Source organism: Penicillium malachiteum (assembly GCF_028827825.1).
Source record: "Penicillium malachiteum strain IBT 17515 chromosome Unknown utg000002l:1.0-8849297.0:1.0-8852440.0, whole genome shotgun sequence".
In the NCBI taxonomy this organism is placed as follows: Eukaryota; Fungi; Ascomycota; class Eurotiomycetes; order Eurotiales; family Aspergillaceae; genus Penicillium; species Penicillium malachiteum.
The window spans coordinates 7,873,621-7,895,537 of NW_026643095.1; the positions used below are offsets into that span (position 1 = coordinate 7,873,621).

The 21,917-nt window shown below is 45.8% G+C and overlaps 7 protein-coding genes across 7 annotated transcripts; 4 read left to right on the forward strand and 3 right to left on the reverse strand.

Annotated features, from left to right (window-relative positions):
• Positions 1–3,056: 3,056 nt before the first annotated feature.
• On the forward strand, positions 3,057–4,500 carry N7483_005931 (putative phosphatidylglycerol specific phospholipase C; the record flags this gene model as incomplete). The annotated part of the gene is made up of 2 exons (XM_057089368.1): positions 3,057–3,635; positions 3,691–4,500. The coding sequence occupies 2 exons, from the start codon at positions 3,057–3,059 to the stop codon at positions 4,498–4,500; spliced, it is 1,389 nt and encodes a 462-aa protein (XP_056949197.1).
• A 260-nt stretch (positions 4,501–4,760) lies between these two features.
• N7483_005932 (O-methyltransferase) lies at positions 4,761–5,709 on the reverse strand (the record flags this gene model as incomplete). Its single annotated transcript, XM_057089369.1, has 3 exons — positions 4,761–4,790; positions 4,847–5,614; positions 5,677–5,709. The coding sequence occupies 3 exons, from the start codon at positions 5,707–5,709 to the stop codon at positions 4,761–4,763; spliced, it is 831 nt and encodes a 276-aa protein (XP_056949198.1).
• Positions 5,710–6,177: 468 nt separating this feature from the next.
• Positions 6,178–7,972, reverse strand: N7483_005933 (uncharacterized protein; the record flags this gene model as incomplete). Its single annotated transcript, XM_057089370.1, has 5 exons — positions 6,178–6,803; positions 6,859–7,298; positions 7,346–7,499; positions 7,552–7,720; positions 7,781–7,972. The coding sequence occupies 5 exons, from the start codon at positions 7,970–7,972 to the stop codon at positions 6,178–6,180; spliced, it is 1,581 nt and encodes a 526-aa protein (XP_056949199.1).
• Positions 7,973–8,727: 755 nt separating this feature from the next.
• N7483_005934 (GNAT family N-acetyltransferase) lies at positions 8,728–9,267 on the forward strand (the record flags this gene model as incomplete). The annotated part of the gene is made up of 1 exon (XM_057089371.1): positions 8,728–9,267. The coding sequence occupies one exon, from the start codon at positions 8,728–8,730 to the stop codon at positions 9,265–9,267; it is 540 nt and encodes a 179-aa protein (XP_056949200.1).
• A 199-nt stretch (positions 9,268–9,466) lies between these two features.
• On the reverse strand, positions 9,467–11,739 carry N7483_005935 (uncharacterized protein; the record flags this gene model as incomplete). The annotated part of the gene is made up of 13 exons (XM_057089372.1): positions 9,467–9,627; positions 9,698–9,882; positions 9,935–10,066; positions 10,116–10,173; positions 10,228–10,440; positions 10,493–10,520; positions 10,574–10,597; positions 10,658–10,845; positions 10,903–11,091; positions 11,145–11,321; positions 11,378–11,428; positions 11,497–11,577; positions 11,634–11,739. The coding sequence occupies 13 exons, from the start codon at positions 11,737–11,739 to the stop codon at positions 9,467–9,469; spliced, it is 1,593 nt and encodes a 530-aa protein (XP_056949201.1).
• Positions 11,740–15,965: 4,226 nt separating this feature from the next.
• On the forward strand, positions 15,966–18,780 carry N7483_005936 (sulfatase domain protein; the record flags this gene model as incomplete). Its single annotated transcript, XM_057089373.1, has 4 exons — positions 15,966–16,279; positions 16,342–18,096; positions 18,149–18,230; positions 18,292–18,780. The coding sequence occupies 4 exons, from the start codon at positions 15,966–15,968 to the stop codon at positions 18,778–18,780; spliced, it is 2,640 nt and encodes an 879-aa protein (XP_056949202.1).
• A 795-nt stretch (positions 18,781–19,575) lies between these two features.
• Positions 19,576–21,427, forward strand: N7483_005937 (MFS transporter; the record flags this gene model as incomplete). The annotated part of the gene is made up of 7 exons (XM_057089374.1): positions 19,576–19,668; positions 19,769–19,789; positions 19,850–19,907; positions 19,966–20,025; positions 20,082–20,462; positions 20,523–20,806; positions 20,867–21,427. The coding sequence occupies 7 exons, from the start codon at positions 19,576–19,578 to the stop codon at positions 21,425–21,427; spliced, it is 1,458 nt and encodes a 485-aa protein (XP_056949203.1).
• Between the last annotated feature and the right edge of the window lie 490 nt (positions 21,428–21,917).

The following is a 21,917-nucleotide window of genomic DNA, read 5'->3' on the forward strand; positions in this document are numbered from 1 at the left end:
GTTGTTGAAGCCAGCGAAGGCCTATTTCATCACTTGTCCATCCATTAGGACTAACTTCAAAGCGCCAATCAGATGGAAGATCTGTAAACCATGCTTGGTTATATCGTTTACTTTTGAAAATGAGTGTTGGTGGAAGCGCCCATCCAGAAGTATTGATTGATTCGATTGCAGTTACCCACTCACGATTTCCAGGCTGCAAAACTGATCTCCGACCGTAGTATTCTGCTCGGGTAATCACTTTCTGTGCTGAGCAAAGCCCCATTGCGAATCCAGTCTCGTCAAAGTTATAGATATCATCTGCGAGGATACCATATTGCTGGATTGTGGTTTGGACTAAATCAAACCATTCTTGAATGATTTTTGGATCCTCTTGTTGCGCTCGTTGGTAGTCATATCGTCGTGAATAGCGAGATTTAAGCTCTGGATGACGTTGAGTAAAGTTATATACCCATTTTTCACCAACAGTTTGAATATGGATAGAACCACGCTTAGCAAGTAGAATATTTGCCATTTCTCGTACGTGAGCTTGTGTCGGGGCAGCTCCACGTGAATCAAGAGACAATATCCGTTGCTTAAGCGATTCCTCTTCAAGTTGGGTCAATTTATGACCATTTGCGCGAGTATCAGCTCGAAAAGTATCACCGGTGATACGGCGACGGAGGGTTGTACGAGGTACATCAAATCGATGTGCAGCTTCGGCAACAGACCGTATTTCTTCGTTTTTGATAGCTTGTATAGCTAACAAGATACGCCCTTCTTGTTCGGCTAATTTTTTAGCCTGTCGAATACGATCTGGAGGCATGGTGGTTGATAGAAAAGAGGTGCATGAAACGGGACGCGAAAAAATTAGGTGGGGTGGCCACTCGCTTACATTGGCCACTCGCTTACCGATCACGTTAAAAATTGGTGCCTTACATCTAAGGGCTCCAGATTCCCAAATCCGGTAAGAGTGAAAACACCTGGGCGGCGAGAATGACTCTGAATGAGTATGTGGGAAAGAAATCTGAAAGCTCAACATTGATTTAAGTTTGAGAGAAGATCAACGTGGAAGGTCTGCGGGCTGATGGCATTTCTCAACTTGTATAGAAGATTGGGTGCATCCTCTAAGTTTTTCATCCGAAGGCCTTTGAACGTAGGATAACCGCCACTAGCACACATTATTCTAAAGGCAGAAAATAAAACACATGTCTACTCTTATTTAAATATCCATAGAATACTGTCTTATTTGCTAGCAGAGAACCTTGGAGTTGTGTGACTGATAGATATTTACGGGTTTGAAGTCTAACTCCGTTGAACCCACAAGGTCCGTCTCATCCTTACACAGCAAAAAATCACATTTCTTGGATATAAGTGATTGTGATTCTCTCACTAGTAGGAGGTCAGGATTCACTCATGTATGGATGCATTCCACACTGAGCACTAGTCAAAACAATTCGGAACTTGGGAGCGTTAGCATACTAAAAAGAAATTAACAGGGCAAAGGAAACTCCAAGTATCTGACAGTTATGGCGCTAGCATCTCTCCAGCTCCATCATAGTGCGAGGCTTCATAATTCAAGAGCTCCTATGTAGTGGTATGTATATGTGCTAATTTCGGGGCGTTTTAAAAGTAGAAAAAGTATCACTGCGCTATCTCCATCTTTAAGTAAGAGGTACAGAGTCAATAGTAGTCGTGAGTTGTAGCCCGGTCCACTCTAAAGTAAATCAAATGCCAAATCTGAAACGTGGGTCAACTTATTTTCCACAGAGAGATTCTTCACAACTACCAACCCCACTAGCGTCTACTAAGAGCTTAGTGATGAATGGAGGCTTAACCAGGATCGTGCCGATCTATGCAAAAGGTGCATATGCATAGAAGGCTATCTTGAAGATTAACTCTATTTGTTATAGTGTATGCACTCTCAATAGATTATCTTTAGGATCGGCGTTTTCAAATTGATACCTTCACCTATCAACTTCGAAGTCCCTTAATATGTACATTTCGAGCACAACAACATTGTCAAACCGAGGCCGTGATTACTCCCTAGCGAGACGTCTTACCCATACACAGAACTAAAAAGCTAATAAGGAGAGAATCCATAGTAAGCACTAAAGAGATCCATGGATATTCGCTCAAGGATTTGGGAGTAATGACTACTAATTAAAAAACTTGGGAAGCCCTTCAACCTTCTACAATAAGGCAAGCGTGGAAGCTCCCTCCTACAGCTGATTACAGCTACTCAAGTGCTGATGGTATGTCATCTTTCAATTCTACCTTCATCTAGGCTCACTGGCAGGTGCCCAGACTTGTAGCTTGTTTGTACACCAGGATACTCTTCACTACTTGCAATAATATGATAGTGCTAACCTTGGAACATTTGACCGAGCAGTTTGTCATCCTCATAGTTATAGAGAAAACATCAGAAGAGAAAAACCGGATATACATCGGATGATAGTAAAATGGGCATCGGTAATAAGATATGAAGACTCCGGAGTCTTTGTATCTCGAACATGGAAATAATCAGATTATCGCACGTGGTGAGAGAACATGGGCATAATAAGCATCCTGATTGGGTGAGTACCATATCAGACCAATGCCGCTGAGCGGGTCCCGGTCAGAAGGTGATTGGTTGTGAAGAACGCCCAGACCCACTCATCAGGTACATGCACGATGCTTAGCTCCGGATTTCTAACCACAACAACGAATGTGCTTATCCCTATTACCAGCAGAATCAACATATTCGAATATGTGATGCAGGGCTTCCTACCGAATCCCCCGCCCCTTGCAAGCTAAGATCCTCCTCCACTTCATTGCCTGGATTTTGTGGAGCCTTGAAGATTCCTTGTGGCCTATGACAATTACCCCTTTGCACATGTGAAGTCAATCCCCACCCGCCATTTGCCTTGTCGGAGGGATTAATCTACGTCAATTGGGACCTTTTCGGACGGTCACCGAAGATGGAACGTGCAGGCTGCATTTTCCGCAAAACTAGATATAAAATGGCATTCCTTCGCGGTTAGGGAAAGGATTCTCGTCCTCACACCAGAGTCCCTTCCCCTTGTTGGTTCAGTCCCATAATGAAGTCAAACACCTTCGTCTCTCTGCTTGGTCTCTCTGGTAGTGCTCTGGGCGCTGCTGTCGCCCGGGACACCCAGGAGCCCTGGGGATACAAGTCCGGCTCCAAGGAGTCAATTGCCAACCTGAAGGATAAGATTGACAATGTTGTCTGGCTCCTGCTGGAGAACCGTGCCTTCGACAACATCCTGGGTGGTGTCCACCGTGATGGTCTTGACAATGTGGTCAACAATGGTCCTTTCTGGAATCCTCAGCTGGTTAATGAGACCAGCAGCCGCAAGTGGTACAGTCAGTTCAAGGACTACGACTCTGTCGCCCACGACCCTGACCACTCGGTGACTGGAGTCAACTTTGAGTTCTTTGGCACATTCACTCCTGACAATGAGGCCATTGCCAGTGGTTCTCTCACACCCGACCTGAAGGGTTTCGTCGAGCGCCAGATGGATTACTACCCGGCTATCACCGCCGAGCGGGCTCATGATGAAGTCCTCGGATACTACTCCGAGGACGAGATCCCCACCCTGGTGGATCTGGTTGATGAGTTCACTACCTTCAACTACTGGCACTCCTGTGTCCCTGGTGTAAGTTCTATCTGCAGATAAGATTTGATCTTTCAAATACTAATATCTTCACCAGCCCACCAACCCCAACCGTCTCTGTGCCCTTGCTGGTACCTCTGACGGCCACGGTGAAAATGACGAGGACTTCCTTGACTCCGGCATCGTTGGTGTGAACAACATCTTCGAGGAGGCTACCAACAAGGGTATCTCGTGGAAGAACTACGACGGTACCAACGGAGATTTCCTTCCTGACTCTCTGTTCTTCAACTGGACCGCCAACAACGCCGCGAGCAACGTTGTTCCCCTGGAGGACTTCTACCAGGATGCTTACCTGGGTCTGCTTCCCAAGCTCTCCTACATCAACCCCTCCTGCTGTGACCTTAACACCAACTCCATGCACCCCAGCGGAAATGTGTCTTTCGGTCAGGTTCTCGTTAAGCAGGTCTACGATGCCGTCCGTGCTGGACCCCAGTGGAACAGCACTCTCATTCTGCTGACCTTCGATGAGACTGGTGGTTTCTTCGACCACATTGCTCCCCCTCTTGCTGTCCGCCCCGACAACAAGACCTACGTCGAGACTGCCCCCAATGGCCAGAACTACACCCTGAACTTCGACCGTCTGGGTGGTCGTATGCCTACCTGGTTGATCTCCCCCTACGCTCCCCAGGGTTACATTGAGAACTACGGCACCAACCCTGCCACTGGCAAGAGCGAGTCCTACAGTGCTACCTCCGTTCTCAAGACCCTTGGCTACCTCTGGGACCTGGAGGACTTCACTCCCCGTGTTTCCAACTCCCCTGCCTTTGACCACTTGATTGGCCCCAAGATGCGCAAATCTACTCCCCAGAACTTGGCTACTCCCCACACCTTTGCCAATGCTATCTAGATGCATTGCTAGGCTTATGAACATGGATTATTTTGTATGAGGGATGACCTGTTGAGCATAGTCTTATAGACTGTGCACAACGACAATGTACTATATAGTACGTTTACTGATGTTTCAATGTTGGAAATAAAGATTATTAGTAATGAGAATAAGAATATACCGGGGTACAGCCTGTGCATTATGAAAAACTGGGTTTCATGTAAAATTTGAATGTCGATTGGAAAGAATCATTGAAGTCAAATAATTTGCTTCTAGCTCAACTACAGGACATTGGTGACCGCCACTCCATCCTGATGATAGTATTAGCACTTGTTCGAATCATACCATGCGGATCAATTGATCTTACCGTCCTTCCACTGTGCCCCTGGAATTCATGAAGCTTTGTCTCATAAGAGTATGTTCCAGTTCCTGGCACATTACTCAAGTCCAATCCAGTCTTTTTGACACCATTCTCCTTGATCAGCCTAGCCAGCTCAACACCACCAAAATCATCAGTGAATGTATATTGTGCCAGAGTAGCCTCTTTATCCGCTGCACTGGCATGCAGCCAATTCATATACTCTGTTCCGCGCGAATAAGAAGGAGAAATGTTATCAGCAATAATAACAGACTTTCCAGGTTGGAGAAGACCCAGCTGCTCAACAAGCCACAAGTCGGAAATATAGCGATGCTTCACATGATCCACGAACAAAAGCTCGATAGACTCAATGAGCAACTCGTGCACTAGCTTGGCGAGACCTTCATAGCTTGCAGCCACGATCACAGTGACGATATCCTGTAAGCCAGCTAGCTCGATAAGCAGCTTTGCGACAGATGCATTGATGGGGTTGATTTCGAGACTATAGTATTTCTTGCCTCCTGCACGTCGAACCGCATTGCCGAATCTGATTGCAGAGTAACCGACATAGCAACCTAACTCGACCATGATAGATGGCTTCTTCTCTTCAATGATCTTCTCGATTAAGGGTCCCTTTCTGGGTCCAATGTTTATGAGGCGATTTTCTTCTGTGTTGAACTTGTCAATCGCATCTAGGATTTTCTCGGGATTTCCGGGAAGCTCGTCGAAATTTGGCAGATTCCAGATATAAGTGAGGACATCAGGTTCTCGACCTGGCTATCAGATGAAGAGGATCAGAGATAGTCGGGAGTATAGTGGAATCATGAGTCATGACTAACCTCAATTCTGGGACGAGGCTCAGTGGCAGTCATATTGATAGCAAGGTTTCCTTGAAGTGAAGAAGAATTTGAAGAGTTTGATAAATTGAATTGAGTTTCCCCTCTTTCAAATCTGGATTCTTATATAGACCCCTCTCGGAGATTGAGACTCGGATACATCAGCTCGGCGATAAGCCCGAAGACATTCTAGTCCGGTCATTAGCGCCGAGGATTGTGGAACCGGAGACAAGCTTTCCGTGATCATTGGAGTCACTCCACGACTTTGACGACATAGTTGAATATCCTTGCGTATGACTGGCCAATGGATCCTCTGAAAATCGTGGAGAATTATTGGAAATTGGACCCCTCAGTCAAGATATCCCTCATACGCCCTCGGCCCGGTGATAAACCACGCTGGTTTTGAACATTGTAAGGGACTAGACAACCGGACACTGGAAGATATTAACTAAAGTATGAAGAGATTAAAGTCAAAGATTGACCATAGATTTGACTTGGATCAATTCATGACTTGGAAATGAGATTGAAAGTCCGCATGTATGAATACTTGAAGTTGATACATGGGTGAAAAGTAAACCTCTCCCGAACCTCACCCTCACTCATCGCGCTCTTTCTCTTATTACCCCACATGAAGGAAACCTCCAATGCCAATGCCGCCAGGAGAGCCGTACCACCAAACGCCAAGGATAACCCAAAACCGGTGGGATATGTTGGAGCCTCACTATCAAGGTACATGTAGCTCCCAATGATTCCACCGATATTTCCCATACAAATGTTGAACGCACTTCCGATTGCTCGACGGTTTGAAGGGGCTAAATTGTTCATTGTCCAGGTCGTTGTAGCTGGATGAGTTGGATAAATGCCTATGCAAGTCAGAATAATTGCGAAGAATCCTGGACCAAGATTCTCCTTCAGATGTCCGCCTAGTCCGATGATTATGGAATACCCGATCACAATAAGCAGGAGAGGAATAGCCACGAATGGCATTCTCCAGTAGAAGCGATCTGATAATTTGGAGAAAACCACAGCGGAAATTGCGCCGGCGATGTAAGGGGGTACTGTCATGAGCTGAGCGTCTGTGCCGTTGAATCCCATCCCTTTGGTTATGGTGGGAAGGGTAAACTTTGTGCCTGAAAGAGAAAGATTAGTATGTCATCTCATTCACATTGTGCAATGTTGACGAACCGTAGGAGCAAGCGGATTGGCAGAGCAAAATGTATGCCAGTAAATACGTCCGCCAGTTTGATATGACTGCTCGGATGTCTTTCCACGATGTTTTTGATCTCTCCTCCTTGAATTGACCACCATCCTTGATAAAGTGTTGGAGTTCCAGGTATCGGATTTCTTCTGGTGTCAGCCAGCGCTGTGAGAATCGAGGTGCATCAATCAGAAGAAAGAAGCAAAGGACCCCAAGTATTACTGTAGCCATCCCTTCAAGCAGGAATATCCAGCGCCACCCTTCATATCCTCCAACTCCATGCATCTTCGCGATGCCTGCTGCTAGGAGGCCTGAGAACGCGCCCGAAAGTGCGCTTGCACAGTAGAAGAAGGCAATGCGGGTGGCCAGATCTCTCGGCATATACCAGAAGGAACAAAGGTACACTGCACCTGGAAAGAAGCCGGCTCTATTGGAATTAGCAAGTGTCTTTGCATGTTTCTTGGAAGCACATACTCGAATATACCCAGCATGATTCGAACCGCAACTAATCCACCGAAGTTTTGCACCACACCTGTCAGGGTCATTATGATGCCCCAGCAAATGATGAGAATTCCTAAGTAGACTGATGGTCTTGCGAATCTTTTCAAGAGCATATTACTTGGCACCTCTTTTTCATATCAGCATCCACTCATTTTCTTTTGGCTTTCATGCTCACTTACCAAGTAGGACATATGGTATGAAGAATAGGCTGAGTGCTATATTGTACTGGATTCCGCTCAGACCGAGATCCTTTGTGAGACCTGCAATTTTTGCATTCCCAATGTTGGATCTGTCCAGATGAGAAACCAGGTAGAGGACGGAGAGCATAGGTACTAAACGGTAATCGACCTGTGGAAGACCATACAAATTAGCGATCTCTCCTTCACTTGGTCAACCATGTTGACTTACTTTCCGCAAAACGGCTTTTCTTTGCTCTTGAGAGAAGCTCTGGTAAAAATCAGCATCATCAGGAGTCAACCCGAGAACCTGAATGCCATCGATATTTGTGAGGTTGGAGGTATCTTCGACATGGTTCGCTTGGCGAGCTTTCTCGTCAACCAAGTCTTCATCGTCAATCTGAGAGTTTCTCACGGAGGTCATTCTGAAAAATCACCAAATAACCCAAAATTGATGCAGGTTTGCCAGGAAGATCTCAATTGCCGAGACAGTCTCTGTCTCTATATAGTGCCACAGTGCGGGACAATTCCATCCAAGACCGGCCTTAATGCCATGCGCTGTACCCTGCACTCTGCACCCCGCAAAAGCCTATGCACGAGAATGACCTCCATATCCCCGCGTTGGACTCCTTGGCAGAATCGATATGATGGTAGAAGCGACAGAGCCAAGAATTCCCCCACAGCCAAGACGCCTGGAGTTCACTCCACCGGCCATGTGAATGATTTGAGAGGCGCGCAATAGTCCTTAGCTGTGTATACGATCCGGGGGAACCTTGGCACCGTGGTACAATCACTGCTCCGGTTGGGATATTGATATGTTGCTTGATATCCGAACCTGCTTATCCGCGACTTCTCCGGGACTTTTCCGCTATCCGTTTCGATTTGTCTCCATTTTATCAAAAGTCACCGATTATATGGCGGATTATATGGCGGATTATGTGGCGGATTTCATGGCGGATTATTCGATCTATGGATTTTTGGGGACAGCTTCGTTTGCTTTATCTGGATCAAATTAATAATCATTGAATATATGCCTAAGACGCACCAGTTGACAGTGTCATCAAATGTACCTGGTATTAAGGTTCACCCCACATATTGTTCATATCCGAGCCTTGGAAGCAAGCCTGAAGCTTCGCAGGAGATCAAAATCCGACTTCAAGTTGGAAATACAGAGGAAATATGCTGATCTACCGCGAAGCTGAGCTGGCAGACCTGCCCGAGATCCAAGACATCGACACCTACTACGTTCTTCATACCTCGCTTACATTGATGAGATCCCCGCCTCCCTTGGAGACAAACGATGACAAATGGAGTGACCTCAAGAACAGTGGATTACCATTCCTCGTTGCAGTAGACAATACAGCGAGCACCAGTGAGAAGGTTGGTGTCGTTGGGTATACTTATTTGTCACCATTTCGAGGCCATCTCCTCTCCTATGCGCCTACTGTTGAACTAAGTCTCTTCGTGCATCCGGATTATCGATCCCAAAATATTGGAACAAGTCTTCTCCATCGAATACTCGAGCTTGTTAACTATGGAAATGTGCATCACAGGGTTGAACTTAATACTGACCAGGAAACCGGTGTGGAAGATGCCATTCAGGTGAACGCTCGCAGTCGAGTACGGAATATCATTGTCGTCATAGCCGTTGATCCGGAAGGACTATATTCAACTGAGTGGTTGAAAACATGGTATATCCAGCAAGGGTTCAAGGAGTGAGGCAGATTAGAAAAGGTTGGATTTAAAAGGGGGCATTGCTATGTGGCCTTAGGTTCAATTTTAAAAGTCGCGTTCTCAACTAATATCTTAAGGATTGATACTATCTATCTACAGCACTCTACTGTTTCATAAAAGATCTTTGAAGAAACAAATGGAATCTCATAAATGATATTTACGATATGATGTTATTCTCCGAGCTTCAAGCCTTTTCCTGTCCATCGTTTACAATCAATGTCGTGTCATGCTCTTCTCGAGCACGCTGCACCGTCTCTGAATACTTTTTACCTGCAATGAGCCACCATCCAAGTTCTATGATCAAGAATCCACCCACAACCACACAAGTATAGTTCATGTTGGCAGCTGCATCCTCATTAGTAAAACAAGCACCTTCTAAGACCTCATCCAGAGTTCAGGGCTACAATGTACTCACTAGTTGCAGGCATTTCGAAAGGAAAGGAGAAGAAGATGATCGCGAAAGTCAACCAAAGGACGGAGACGATATTGACTAGCATTCCCCAGAATTGGTTTAACGCAAACGGCCCCCGGTGCATTGTCCGACGGAAAAGCAACACGTTCGTGAGGATGGGAACGATGTACGCAAGATTGTTAATTGTGCTGGGAAATTATTAGCTGACATTAATAGCGCCAAGATCTGCTATCAACTGACACTGCTGAACTCATCATTGAATTGAAAGCAGTGCTAGATCCAAGATAAATGCAACCTAGCAGTGCAATAATAACTCCCACGCATAACTGCGCGTTGAAGGGAGAGCCGAGTTTTGGGTGTACACGAGCCCAGCTGAAAGGATTTAGCCTTTTGATGAGATCTAATCGTCAAGGAAACATACACATGGGAAAGTGGAAGACCATTGTCACGAGAAAAGGCCCAGAATACACGACCGGTACCTAGAGAATGATTAGAACGATCGGTATGGGCTTAATGAGGAGGGCAGTTCATACTCAACTGTGAGCCAATCACACAAGGACCAAGTGCAATCCAGACCATGAACACTAAACCAAATGCTCCTCCACGCGTTGAGGTTGCCTGGTTAAAAATCTCCGCCAGCGGTAGACCTGTTCGAGTAGCCGATAAAGAGGAGTAATCTTGAATTGAAAACATCAAACTCAGTAGATACGTGATTCCCGTCACAAATGCGATGGAGAGGGTGATGGCTATTTTTGTATCAGCTTATGTCCAGATATCACTCATGGCAAGTAATCATACCGAGACCAAGAGGGGCATTACGACCAGGCTGTCAAATCTGTTAATATACTGAAAAAGCTCAAAGATTGTGGAAGAGCTCACATTTGGCATTTCCTCTGTGATGTGCTATTGAATCATTCAAATGTCAGCATTGATTCATTCGTTGGATAATTCTGCAATCCTTACCGCGATTCCATCCAGTCCACCCAATGCGTACAAGGGATTGACCAAGCCCGTGATAAAACACATCACATTACTATCCCAACCGGTGTTATTCATCCAAGTTGTAAACACAAACTTGCTATCATTGTGAACTGGGGCCGCCGCTGCTACAGTGACCATCGTGACGAGCCAAGCGATTTGCAAGTAGATCACTACATTATAATATATGATTAGTATCAGCGAAGAGAACTGTCAAGGGTTGAGCTCACGCGAAAATTTATTAATAGCGGGAATGAATCGGTTTCCGAACATGACGATTCCCGATGTGACGATATTAAGGATTTGATATGCGACAAAGGTCATCCATGGCTTCACGACCATATCGTCGTGATAGAGCGCAATTAAGGCCATTATAACAATTGCGTAAATCAGGTTCGTTGAAGCCGTTGTAAAAATCCCTGACATTGTCAGCATTCTGCACATTTTATAATTCCATTTTTGTGTTCCTCACAGCCAAATACCGTGCACCATCCAGTCGCGAAGCTCAAAAGACTGTTGTATCGTTTTGGGGCGATTGCGGCGATCCAATGGTACATTCCTCCTTCGGTAGGATATGCGGATACAAATTCTGCTAGGGAGACACCGACGAAGGACTGGAGAATGAAAACAAGAATAAATCCATAGATAACTACATCTTATTAGCTTGGAATCGTAATTGACAGTACAGGACAGAAATGGGCTTACGCGCGCCAGGACCGCCGGAATTCAGATCAGTAATAAGACCAGTACCAAGACCTTTATATAGTTCACGTCAGCATGATACAAGAACTTGAATTGAAATGCGAGCTATACGGGAAACACACCTGTCCATGAGATTGTACAGTTGGCAGCTAAGCCAATTAAGCTCCATACCGAGAAATGTCGCTTCAATTCTTGTTTATGGCCTTGATGATGATCAGAAACGATAGCTATTGTTTGGAGAATAGCAAATTCATCATACCCATTTGAGCCAGTCGCAATTCATCCCGATCTAGAACCTTAGCAACTTCCACAACTTGCTTGCCATGCGCCTCTCCAGGCGATGTAGTAGCCTCGACTCCACCCATTTTAAGATGAAAAAGGGTTGTATGGAGGGAGAAAAAGAAGAAGAAAAAAATGAAAACAAGTCACCCCCGCAGCCGTGCGATTGTTTTAACAGGCGTATATCATGCTGTTATCGATCTGCAGCTCTTATCGCTTCGCACCGGTCATTTCGTGCACTTGGCCGACTTCGCCGGTTTGATAGCCGGAGAGGGGAAGCGGGGGCCAATCATATTGCGGAATGTGTGGCCCGTCGCGCTGCATTGTGGCTTTTTGCACCGGTGATCAAGGTTATTTTTCCGGTTGACAGGTGGAGGTGGCAAGGGTTGATAACATTTTAGATTAGTTAGTCGATATTCTTGTATAGTTGGAGTGGAAGTTTTGGTTGTCGCTAACCCAGATGGTAAGCTTGGTGCGTCCCTGAATGCTCATTGGCAACAATGTGGGGCATAAAAAGGAAAACAAATGAATCTAGCCCTGGAGCCAGTTGCCGACTTGAACGTTTGAGGCACTGGTTCAAGGTCCACGGGTACCCATACATAGGACTGTGATTACATGTAGGATATGACCCTTTTACTACTCAGGTTTCTGTGGTTTTTTTTTCTGCCACCGCGTGGCATAAACAGAGAGCCCAGGCTTTGCCTACTCCTACAGCTTATCCCTAGGTAGGGGCCAGGGCCGCCAGTTGTCTATAAACAATTTGAACTATGGAGCAGCTAGCCTTCCTTCCCCGTAGGTAACCCCGTAGGTACTTACATAGAAAAAGGTGTAGTACATCCAGATGTCGGTCACATGTAGATGCTACTGACTGAGCCCTGTCTTTAAGTATGTGGACATCTCAGAGGATGTGAACACACCTGCCAAGCACTTGAGTGCTGGGACATACATTTCCCAATTTCGCTGCTACTGTATCATGCGAAGTGCCAGTGTGGCACGAGGACTTTTATACATACTACCTAGGCAAATTTGAGGTGTTGACCAGAAGAGCGCCGCGCTACACTGAACTAGCCCAGACTCGGAGCGGCATATTGAAATTTGACATAAGTGGTTCCAAGGTTCATATGAGATATCAAGATAAGAGGGAATCTCAGTGGGAAAAAGAAAAAGAGAAAAAGAAAGGAATTTTCACTTTACTAGTAAATGTTATCTTTTAGATTTAAATCATGACAACCAGACATCTGAACACTGCATGTGTCTATTGGCGCAGTGGGATTGTGATAGTATAGCGACTTCAAGTTGAAGTATGGACATCTGGACGTTCGGCTGATGTAGTAGTTGTAGTAATTCAAGTTAGTACGGGTGGCCCAGTTGACGGCCAGATTTATATGCAAGTGCCACTGGCAGTGGGTACGGACTTGGATACTAGGTACTAGTATTGGACCCTGCATGAGTTTAAGATTACATATGTACGCCCCAATCTATCCTTTTATTTGATAAAGCACCTGAGGGTGATTTCTCTAAGAAACTACTAGTTGGGCATCTGGATACCACTCATAATAAACTTAAGTTCATCATGATTCAATCCTGTCCCGGGCAATCGGCAAGAAACTCTCAAGAACTTGAAATAAGCAAACCTAAACGATGTTTTTGTCCGAGACGTAAAGTTAATCAGGCAAATCTCCATGCTCACCCTCAAACATTTGAATCTGGGAATGACTCAGAAGATTTCACTCGGGCACACTAGGCACTCAAGTGCTACTATCACCAGAGGTGGTTCTTCGGAAACAACCCGACACCATAATGAAGATCTTAATTTCTCAGAGATTGTCTCAAATGGAGAGAATTCTATTATTGTTTTGAAATGAGCCGATTGTTCTACATACTAAAACTATGTACAGGTAGTGGTACATAGCCCCGGGGGCTAAAGAAGACTGCTACTACTCTGCAAACCGTAACCCCGTGATGCAATGGGGCCGTTGCATAGTCTGCATAGCCGCAATAAAAACTAGAATCATCCTGAGGGTCATATCGTGGTGATATTTCAAATCCTGTATTCTCAGCGAAGAAATCAAGGATATCTGGAAGACTTCTACTTCAAGTGGAACTTGAGGTCTGACTCAGACATTCATGTTGTTTTATGGATGAGCGGTTACTAGTAGTCTATGAGATCTGCGGAAGTCTCTATAGCTAGAATATAAGATCAAGTTTTACAGACTGTCTGTCTTCAAATTAATGTGAACCTCAGAATATTCCATAAATTAACTACCGCATCCAAGTGTTATGGTCAACTGGTCAATCAGCCGGTAATTTATGACGTTTCAGGCCTCCCACGTCCGTGAGAGTGAGAGTGAGACCCTGATTGCGCCATTTCCTTCCACTCAGCATCATCTTCACAGCCCTTTGAAGACCCTGAACTAAAATAGGTCAAGCAATTACTAAAGCCATTTTCGATATAGAATGTTCTGCATGTTTTCAAATTGTCCAGAAAAACGATCATGATGTGTCTAGGTGGGCCTTAGAGTAACAATATTTGAACATTTGAACTCTTGTACTCACTGGCTTTCAAATGTTCATAATCATAAAGTTCAAAGTACTTTGTACTAGACAACATTTGAACTTGAATATGATTAATGCATCATTTCCACAACTTCGTATAGAAAGTCCGAACTCGGATACCTCGGATACCTCGGCTTGATCAATAGGTCAACTGGTAAAAGGGGGCTGTGGGTTACAGGTGAAAAGGTCCAGAAGTCTTTAAATTTTCCCCGAGACAAAAGTTATGTAAAAAAAAAACATCCATTTGATCAAGCTCACCTAGGCACTGTTGTGGTTTTGGCTTAGCTTTACTCTAATTTTTGGAGAATCTCGATCATTGTTCCAGTACTCCGTGTTGACAAGCCAATCCCATTGAGATCCCTGGAGATCAAGTGGACTTGTTAATTTTTTTCCCTCGGATGGAGGATCAGAGCCTGAAAGTGTGTGTTGTTCCAGATTCAAGTTCAAGTTCCGGTTCTACTCCACTTTTTCACTTACATTTCGCCCCCAATGACCCGAAATTCTCGAATCAAATTCAGATTCATCAAAACGTCACACCTGAAGTTTTAACATCGTCACGATTCGGGCCTTGTGTTAGCTCTGTGTAGTGGTTTATGTGTAACAATCCCTGTCAATAGGCTGAATTTGTACCATTGACGTCTGCTCCATTACTACTAGTATTAATGTGAAGATTCTGCTACTAGTGGCCTTAACTATTATTCAGGATTTCAGCCTGACGGAGAGGCCGGTAATTAGGTGGGTAATGAGAGAAAAAGAACCTCTAAAATGGTCTAAAATGGGGGTGAGAAGAGTATTTGACCCACAATAAAGAGAAAAAACCCCAATTATGCCAAGCCTTGACTATTCTGAGCCGCATTTTCTGTTCCGGTAGTTGATCTTGTGCCTGGATTCGACTTCATAGGAGTCCACCCCTGAAAGGCTAGAAAGAAGGCTGCACAATAAATACAAAAAAGCCCCGCTGAACTTGTTCAGGCACCCACTCCAAATCCACTGGTACTCTCAGGCACCGAGTCTATGCATATACCACATAAGAAAAAGGGGCATGCGTTGGAACCTTATGCATGACCATGCACAAACTTGACCTGTGCAACGTGGGACTACGACAAAAATGTATTAATTTCAACCTTCATATTCCACGCGAAGCCACCTGGGCACCAAACTCAACAATCACACAGCCTCGCTATGGTGCAGGGGCCGTAAAGAAGTGAGACCATGTGGAGATCATCTCGCACGGAAGCCCGGAGAGATGACATTTTCCGAGTTGATGGATCCCATTTAGACCCATTTAGTCTGGTCTAAACCAATGAATCCTTCGAGATGATCATTAGGTAAGAGGAAACTATATGGATGGATGGACCCTGGGGGACCCTCATTTGGCCTATTTGGGGAATTCACCGCATGACTCCAAAGCCAAAGAAGAATGGATGAAACCCTGGTCGCTCCACCAAGCATTTACCAAGATCAATTGCAATAGCTTGGGGCTGAGTGGCGCCTGGTTTCCCCATATTCTATTTATTACTTTGGACCTCTCGCGTCAGGCTCCAAGGATTCTGTTAAAATTCCTTTGCTTGTCACTTGTCACCTTTGACTACATTCGGATTCCCTCAACCCGTTCCCATGCTGCCTTCAGAGCTGGCTTCCACATTCATTTCTGACTAAAAATCATATTAAGTCAGTCAAACTCCAATCTGAGACAGACTCGTGTCAGGCAAACAGGAAAATTTCCGACTCGTTGATCACACGAAGATCATCCAAGATGATCGCGGGACGGACTACGGAATGCCTCAGCTTTGTCTGCTGTGCGCTTCCATCTCGCGCTATTAAGAGTACTTTGAACTGGGATATCGCACGCAAGTTCTGGTTCTCCTTTCTTTTCATCGCCGTTGTCTGCGCCAAAATCCTCCATATCTACGCCCATTGGGATTCAGTACCTCTCAAGAAACTCATTCTATGGGGACCTACATTCTTTCTTCAGGACTTCTTTTTCTTACTCGCTGGTTATGCTTTGACTCAGAACTTCAAATGGATGGCCGCTCGAATTTTGGCGGGTCTGGTTGTGGTGGTGACCAGGTGAGTGATGGGTACTATAATTGATACTTGGTGAAATGTCTCTAATCTTCCATGTTTAATAGTCTTACCCTCTCCATAATGGCCGCTGCGAATACCTCTTTCTACTTCCTAACCGGTGCAGAGATCCATTGGCGCCAAGCGGGCTCTGTGAACCGCGATCCTGCATCTATCAACACGCTGCTGACAGGTCTTACTGGTCTGGTCATTGTCGAAGCTATCGTCCTTGTGGCATCCATTTTCGCCTCTCCCTATCCTTATAACGGCATGGAAAAAATGATGAATGTATGGGGTCAAGCCTTGGGCGCAATCTCTCGACCTGCACTTGCAGCATCCAAGCCAGCGGTGGACGCCATGATTGACCGATCTAGACCCCACGTTGAACGTTTGCTGAGTCGCACTTCGCGCGGCAGAGAAATCTTCTCCAAGATGAAAATCTATGAGCCGGTACCTCTTACTGACTATGATGAGGAGGACAAGATCATGTCCAATTCCGCTCCACTACTCGACCAGCCGGAGCAAGCGATTCAAACTCCAGAAAACCACCGCTGGAACCACAAGCAACTAATCTTGGGTGCGCTCATAATTGCAGCTTCTCTTTTTGTCTTCATCCTACGATGCTTCCGTCCACAGAACGAATCCTACAACTTCCTCTCCCAGACTATCATTCTGTCACCTTTTGTCGGTGTCAATTCGGAGGATAAGCTCCAGAGTATCACTGGTGAACGTGAGCTGCGTGGAAAACTCACGGCGCTCACCACTCCGCCAAAGTTCGATTGGTTACCCGAGGGCGATTGGCCTGGTTTCCGAGACTGGGAGACTTCCTCTAATGGCACATCCCAATACAAGCACTATAACTCGACCGAAGATCCACTGCACATCTCCAATCTGGATCAAGATGTGATTGAACCACTCCGTGAAGTCCTCAAGAATAATGAGGTTAAGATCAAGCACGTCCTAGTTTTCAAGATGGAAAGCACCCGCTACGATGTCTTCCCGCTCCGAAAGGGTTCCTACGTTCACGACCGCATTCTTTCTTCTTACCAGGATAAGAAGATCCCCAAGGACGTGAAGAAGCGTCTCGCTAATCTTACTCATACCGCCGAACGTCTCACAGGAACTGAGTCTGGTTTCCACAAAAACGGAACAGTTAAGCCATACGGTGGTATCTACGCTTCCAATTCGTACACTTCGGGAACATTCACGTTAAAGAGTATCGAGGGTACTACCTGCGGTCTTTCGCCACTGGTCATGGACTTCAACCACGAGTACGAGCATCACATTTACCAGCCGTGTTTGCCTCAAATTCTCGATGTCCTCAGTGCCAATACAAACGACAGCTCAAGCAGCGATTTCACCAACTGGCCCTGGCACCCTCACTTCATGCAGTCGATTACCGATTCCTACGACCACCAAGACCGCCTTCTCCCGGCTCTTGGATTCGAACCCGAGAATATTTTGACTTTGGAGTCTATCGAAAAGAAGCACTCCAATGACTCCTCGTTTACCGAGAAGTTCAACTTCTGGGGCTACCCGGATCACGACCTTGCTGATTACTTCCGTGGTATCATTAACCAGGCCGAGGAGAAACATGAGCGTCTTTTCGTCGAGCATCTGACAGGTCTCACCCACCAGCCTTGGGATACACCTGGAGGAAAGTACAAAGAGCTGATCAGTTCCTCCTGGGGTGGAAATAACGATGACGTGAACAAATACCTCAACACAATCGGCATCAATGATAAGTGGTTCGGCACGGTTCTGGACATCCTTGAAGAGACCGGCGTTGCCAACGAGACCCTGGTCATTATGACTGGCGACCAGTATGTATACCATTATCCCATCTCCTGAATCTCTTTACTAACTTGGCTCTAGTGGAATCTCCCTTCTCGAGAACAACGGCATCACTCCTTACGACAACCCCCACGTGGCTAATTTCCACGTCCCACTCGTTATCGTGAGTCTCACCTATAATAAACCTTTCACAACAAAGCCATGCTAACAAGGCAAAATTATAGTCCAACCCTCGTCTTCCTCCTATCGAGGTAAACTCCTCGGTAACATCAATTCAAATTCTCCCAACAATTCTCGACCTCCTCAATGAATCCGGCTCCCTCGACGAGCAAAGCGAACGCGCCATCAAAGACCTCCTCCCAATGTACGAAGGTCAATCAATCATTCGACCAATCATCAACCAGACAGAAGAAACCCGAAACTGGCAGTTCAGCGTAATGAACACCGGAGGCTCCATGGTCGCCATGCGCTCCGCCGGAGAACTCTACCGACTAATCGTCCCACTCGTACCTGAGGTAGAGTGGCGATTTACCAATCTCGAAGTTGATCCTCACGAAGAGAAACCGATCAAGTCATTTGATCTCGAAACACTCCGATCAGCAATCGCCATGAAATATGGTTCCGAGGCCGTGGGCTGGCTCAATGAAGCTGCTCGGGCGGCTCAGTGGTGGGTTGCTGATAATTGGCGCCGATATGAATACTCGCCATCATAATGGGTTGAAATTCCTTAACAAAACATCCTGCGAAATATAGCCCCATACTCGCAGGATCTATTCCCCGCTCTTTTCTCTTTTTTTGTGTACTTTACGGACTCAAGATTCTCCGATGACTCCGATCAGCATGGCGCATGGCATACAGATATCCGGTTTTCTTTTTTTTTATTTGCACATACTTGGTTCTAAATACCTTTGCATTGGGTGGTTCTCATATTTTCAACTTTTCATGAATTGAATCTAAAAATATCTTGACTCGGAATCTATCCTATTCTGGTAGCTGAAATTGTAATGTTATCAGTGTCCCAGTATTCAGTCAATGGCCACTGGCATGTTCGGGTGACGAACTCTCAATATGTACACCTGGGCATAGTCCTGTCACTGGGATTAATTTTTCGTCTTAGGTGTACAGAAATCACTCAATACTCCGAGTCGAAGTACACATTATAGAAGCAAGTAAATCCCCATAAATCCCCTCATAAACCTCGGACCGTATCAGAATATCGAATCCAGGCACGCAACAGATGCACACCATTATCGGCGACTTCGCTCAGTCCATAGGCGAGTCGAAAAAATCACACTGCAGGGAATGTGTCATAATCTGCAGGTTGAATCCCGGGCACCGAATCAGGAATAAAGATACGAATCTGAAGGCAAGGTGGTGCCGATTGTAGATCCGATCGGCGTCAGCTCGGATGAACCATCAATTCCAGCCCCGCGAACACCCAATTCCACTCGAGGATTTTTAACATCTCATTTTCAAGTCCCTCACATGTGCAAGTTTGTCCCGCCATCATGACGCAGAACGAGAGGGAAAGATCGTGGCTTTTTGATTTTAGATCTTCTGAGACGTTTGTTGTGGTGACAGTTAGCATCGCTATTTTTACGGTGAGTACGAATGAGTGCGGAGGGTTTGTAGTTTGTTCTTGATGCTTCGGTACATATATTTTCTTGATTTTTGGGAATACTAATGTTCAATTTCCCATAGGATGCCTTTATATATGGAATGGTGAGTACGAGGTCATTCATTACAAGATCCCCTTGAATCCATGAAGCTGAACACCTTTAGATTGTTCCCATTATCCCGGTAGCACTGGTTAAACGGGTAGGCGCCCGTCAGGAAGATGGTAAGAATCACCTGAATAACAGGTTGGCGTTGCATATCTCTAACTTGAACATGTGAAGCACAATCTCTGGTATCTATCTTGTTAGCAGTATACGGGGCAACTCTACTCATCGGATCTCGTGAGTAGCAATATCAACTTGAACCTGACAATTCCACATTAATCTAACCCCATTAGCCCTTTTTGGATATGTCGCAGACCAGTCTCGACTCCGAAGACTTCCCTTCGTCATTGGTCTTATTGCACTAGCAGCCTCGACTGCCCTTTTTGCATTCGCAACTAGCTTCCCTGTTTTCGTTCTTGCTCGCGGTCTGCAAGGCTTATCCGGTGCAGCAGTTTGGGTCGTTGGCCTTGCTATCGTATCGGATAGTGTTCCACCGGAGCGTGCGGGTGCTGCAATGGGATATACGACCATTGGATTAACATGGGGATTTGTCCTCGGTCCGATGATGGGTGGGTATATCTATGAGTATATGGGATGGTATGGGGCTTTTGTTGTTCCCACAGCCTTGATTGTGTTGGATGTAGTACTGCGATTTTTGATGATCGAACTGCCGAGTTAGTATACCACCGCTTTCTGGGGGGAGAGGAACGAACTTTCTAATATTTACTTTCTAGGGAAATCTCGTCAGGCTAAACATGAATCGCACTTGCATCCGTCGCATTCTGGGAATGGGGTGAGCTCATATGACACCTTCAATGGCGAAGGTATTCAGAGCCCGGGTCATGCGTCATTATGCCAGGATCATGACAGTGAAGGTGCGCCACTTCTGCTATCCTCAAGATGTGCAGACGGAGGACAGAAGAAAGCCACCATTCTCAGTCTCTTGGTCTCCCCACGAATGCCAGTTGCTATGCTAGCCACTTTTATAATGGCAACAATGTTTGTTGCTCTGGAAACTGTGAGTATTAGCAGTCCTCGTCTATTCCATTTAGAATCAACTAACGGCATCCCTGAATAGACACTTCCATTGTATACGATGGAGACATTCAACTGGGGTTCTAGTGGAGCCGGCTTGGTTTTCCTGGCAGTCTCTCTGCCCACGTTTGGCGGCGTTTATATTGGCAAAGCAATTGACCGAATGGGCGTTCGTTCTATGGGGACCATAGGATTCGGAATGGGATGTCTTGCCTGGGTCCTTATGCGATTTATCACCAGCAATACACCTGGGACCATCGCATCGCTAGTTATACTTTTGCTGCTTCTGGGATCATCAATTGCAGCAATTGAAATCACTGCAATGACAGAGGTGTCACAGGTAATTGGGGACTACGAAATTGAAAACCCAGGGGCCTTTGGCGATAAGAGTCCAATTGCACAAGGCTATGCGCTGTTTAACATGTCCTTTGCTGGAGGCCAGTTGATCGGACCACTTGTGGCTGGTGCAATCCGGGTGCATTCTGGCTGGAGTACCATGACTCTGGTACTTGGAGTCATGTGTGCTGTGGCGGCAATCCCGTTTGTGTTTTTCAGTGGCCCACCACAAAAGAGGAAACAGGCTGAGGTCAACAGCAGTGTTTGATGTGCGACGTACAAAATCCCTCACAAATTCCCATTTCATAAGGAAGACGTTCTTGCTTGGTGGAGAGCGAGTGTCCTTGGAATTTGCTGAAGGTGCTTGTTGCGAGACTATTCTCCTCTTCCTGTCAGCGTTAAAGCTTACATTAACTTCGGGTCGCTTTGCGAGGTATGTCTAGGCGCCTTTGGGTTGATGAGTTACGAAACACGATGTGATGGCTCCGAGTGGGCCCAGTGATCAGATAGAAAAATGAAACATCCTCTTTCTGCACTTCCTTCTTCCTATGTCAATTCCCAGGAATGATAGAGAGAGTGAAATATCATGTGGTCGCTTATGGTAAACACTAGTGTAGTTAGTAATGTAGCAGCAGTTGGCAAATTCTGAATGGGTTATAAAAGCGCTCTCCAGTCCCTTTCAAGTTGCATTGGAATCAGGGCTGTATCCGGTTTGGGACGTGCAATGTGTGGCGGAACTGAGATCCTGATCAACCTAG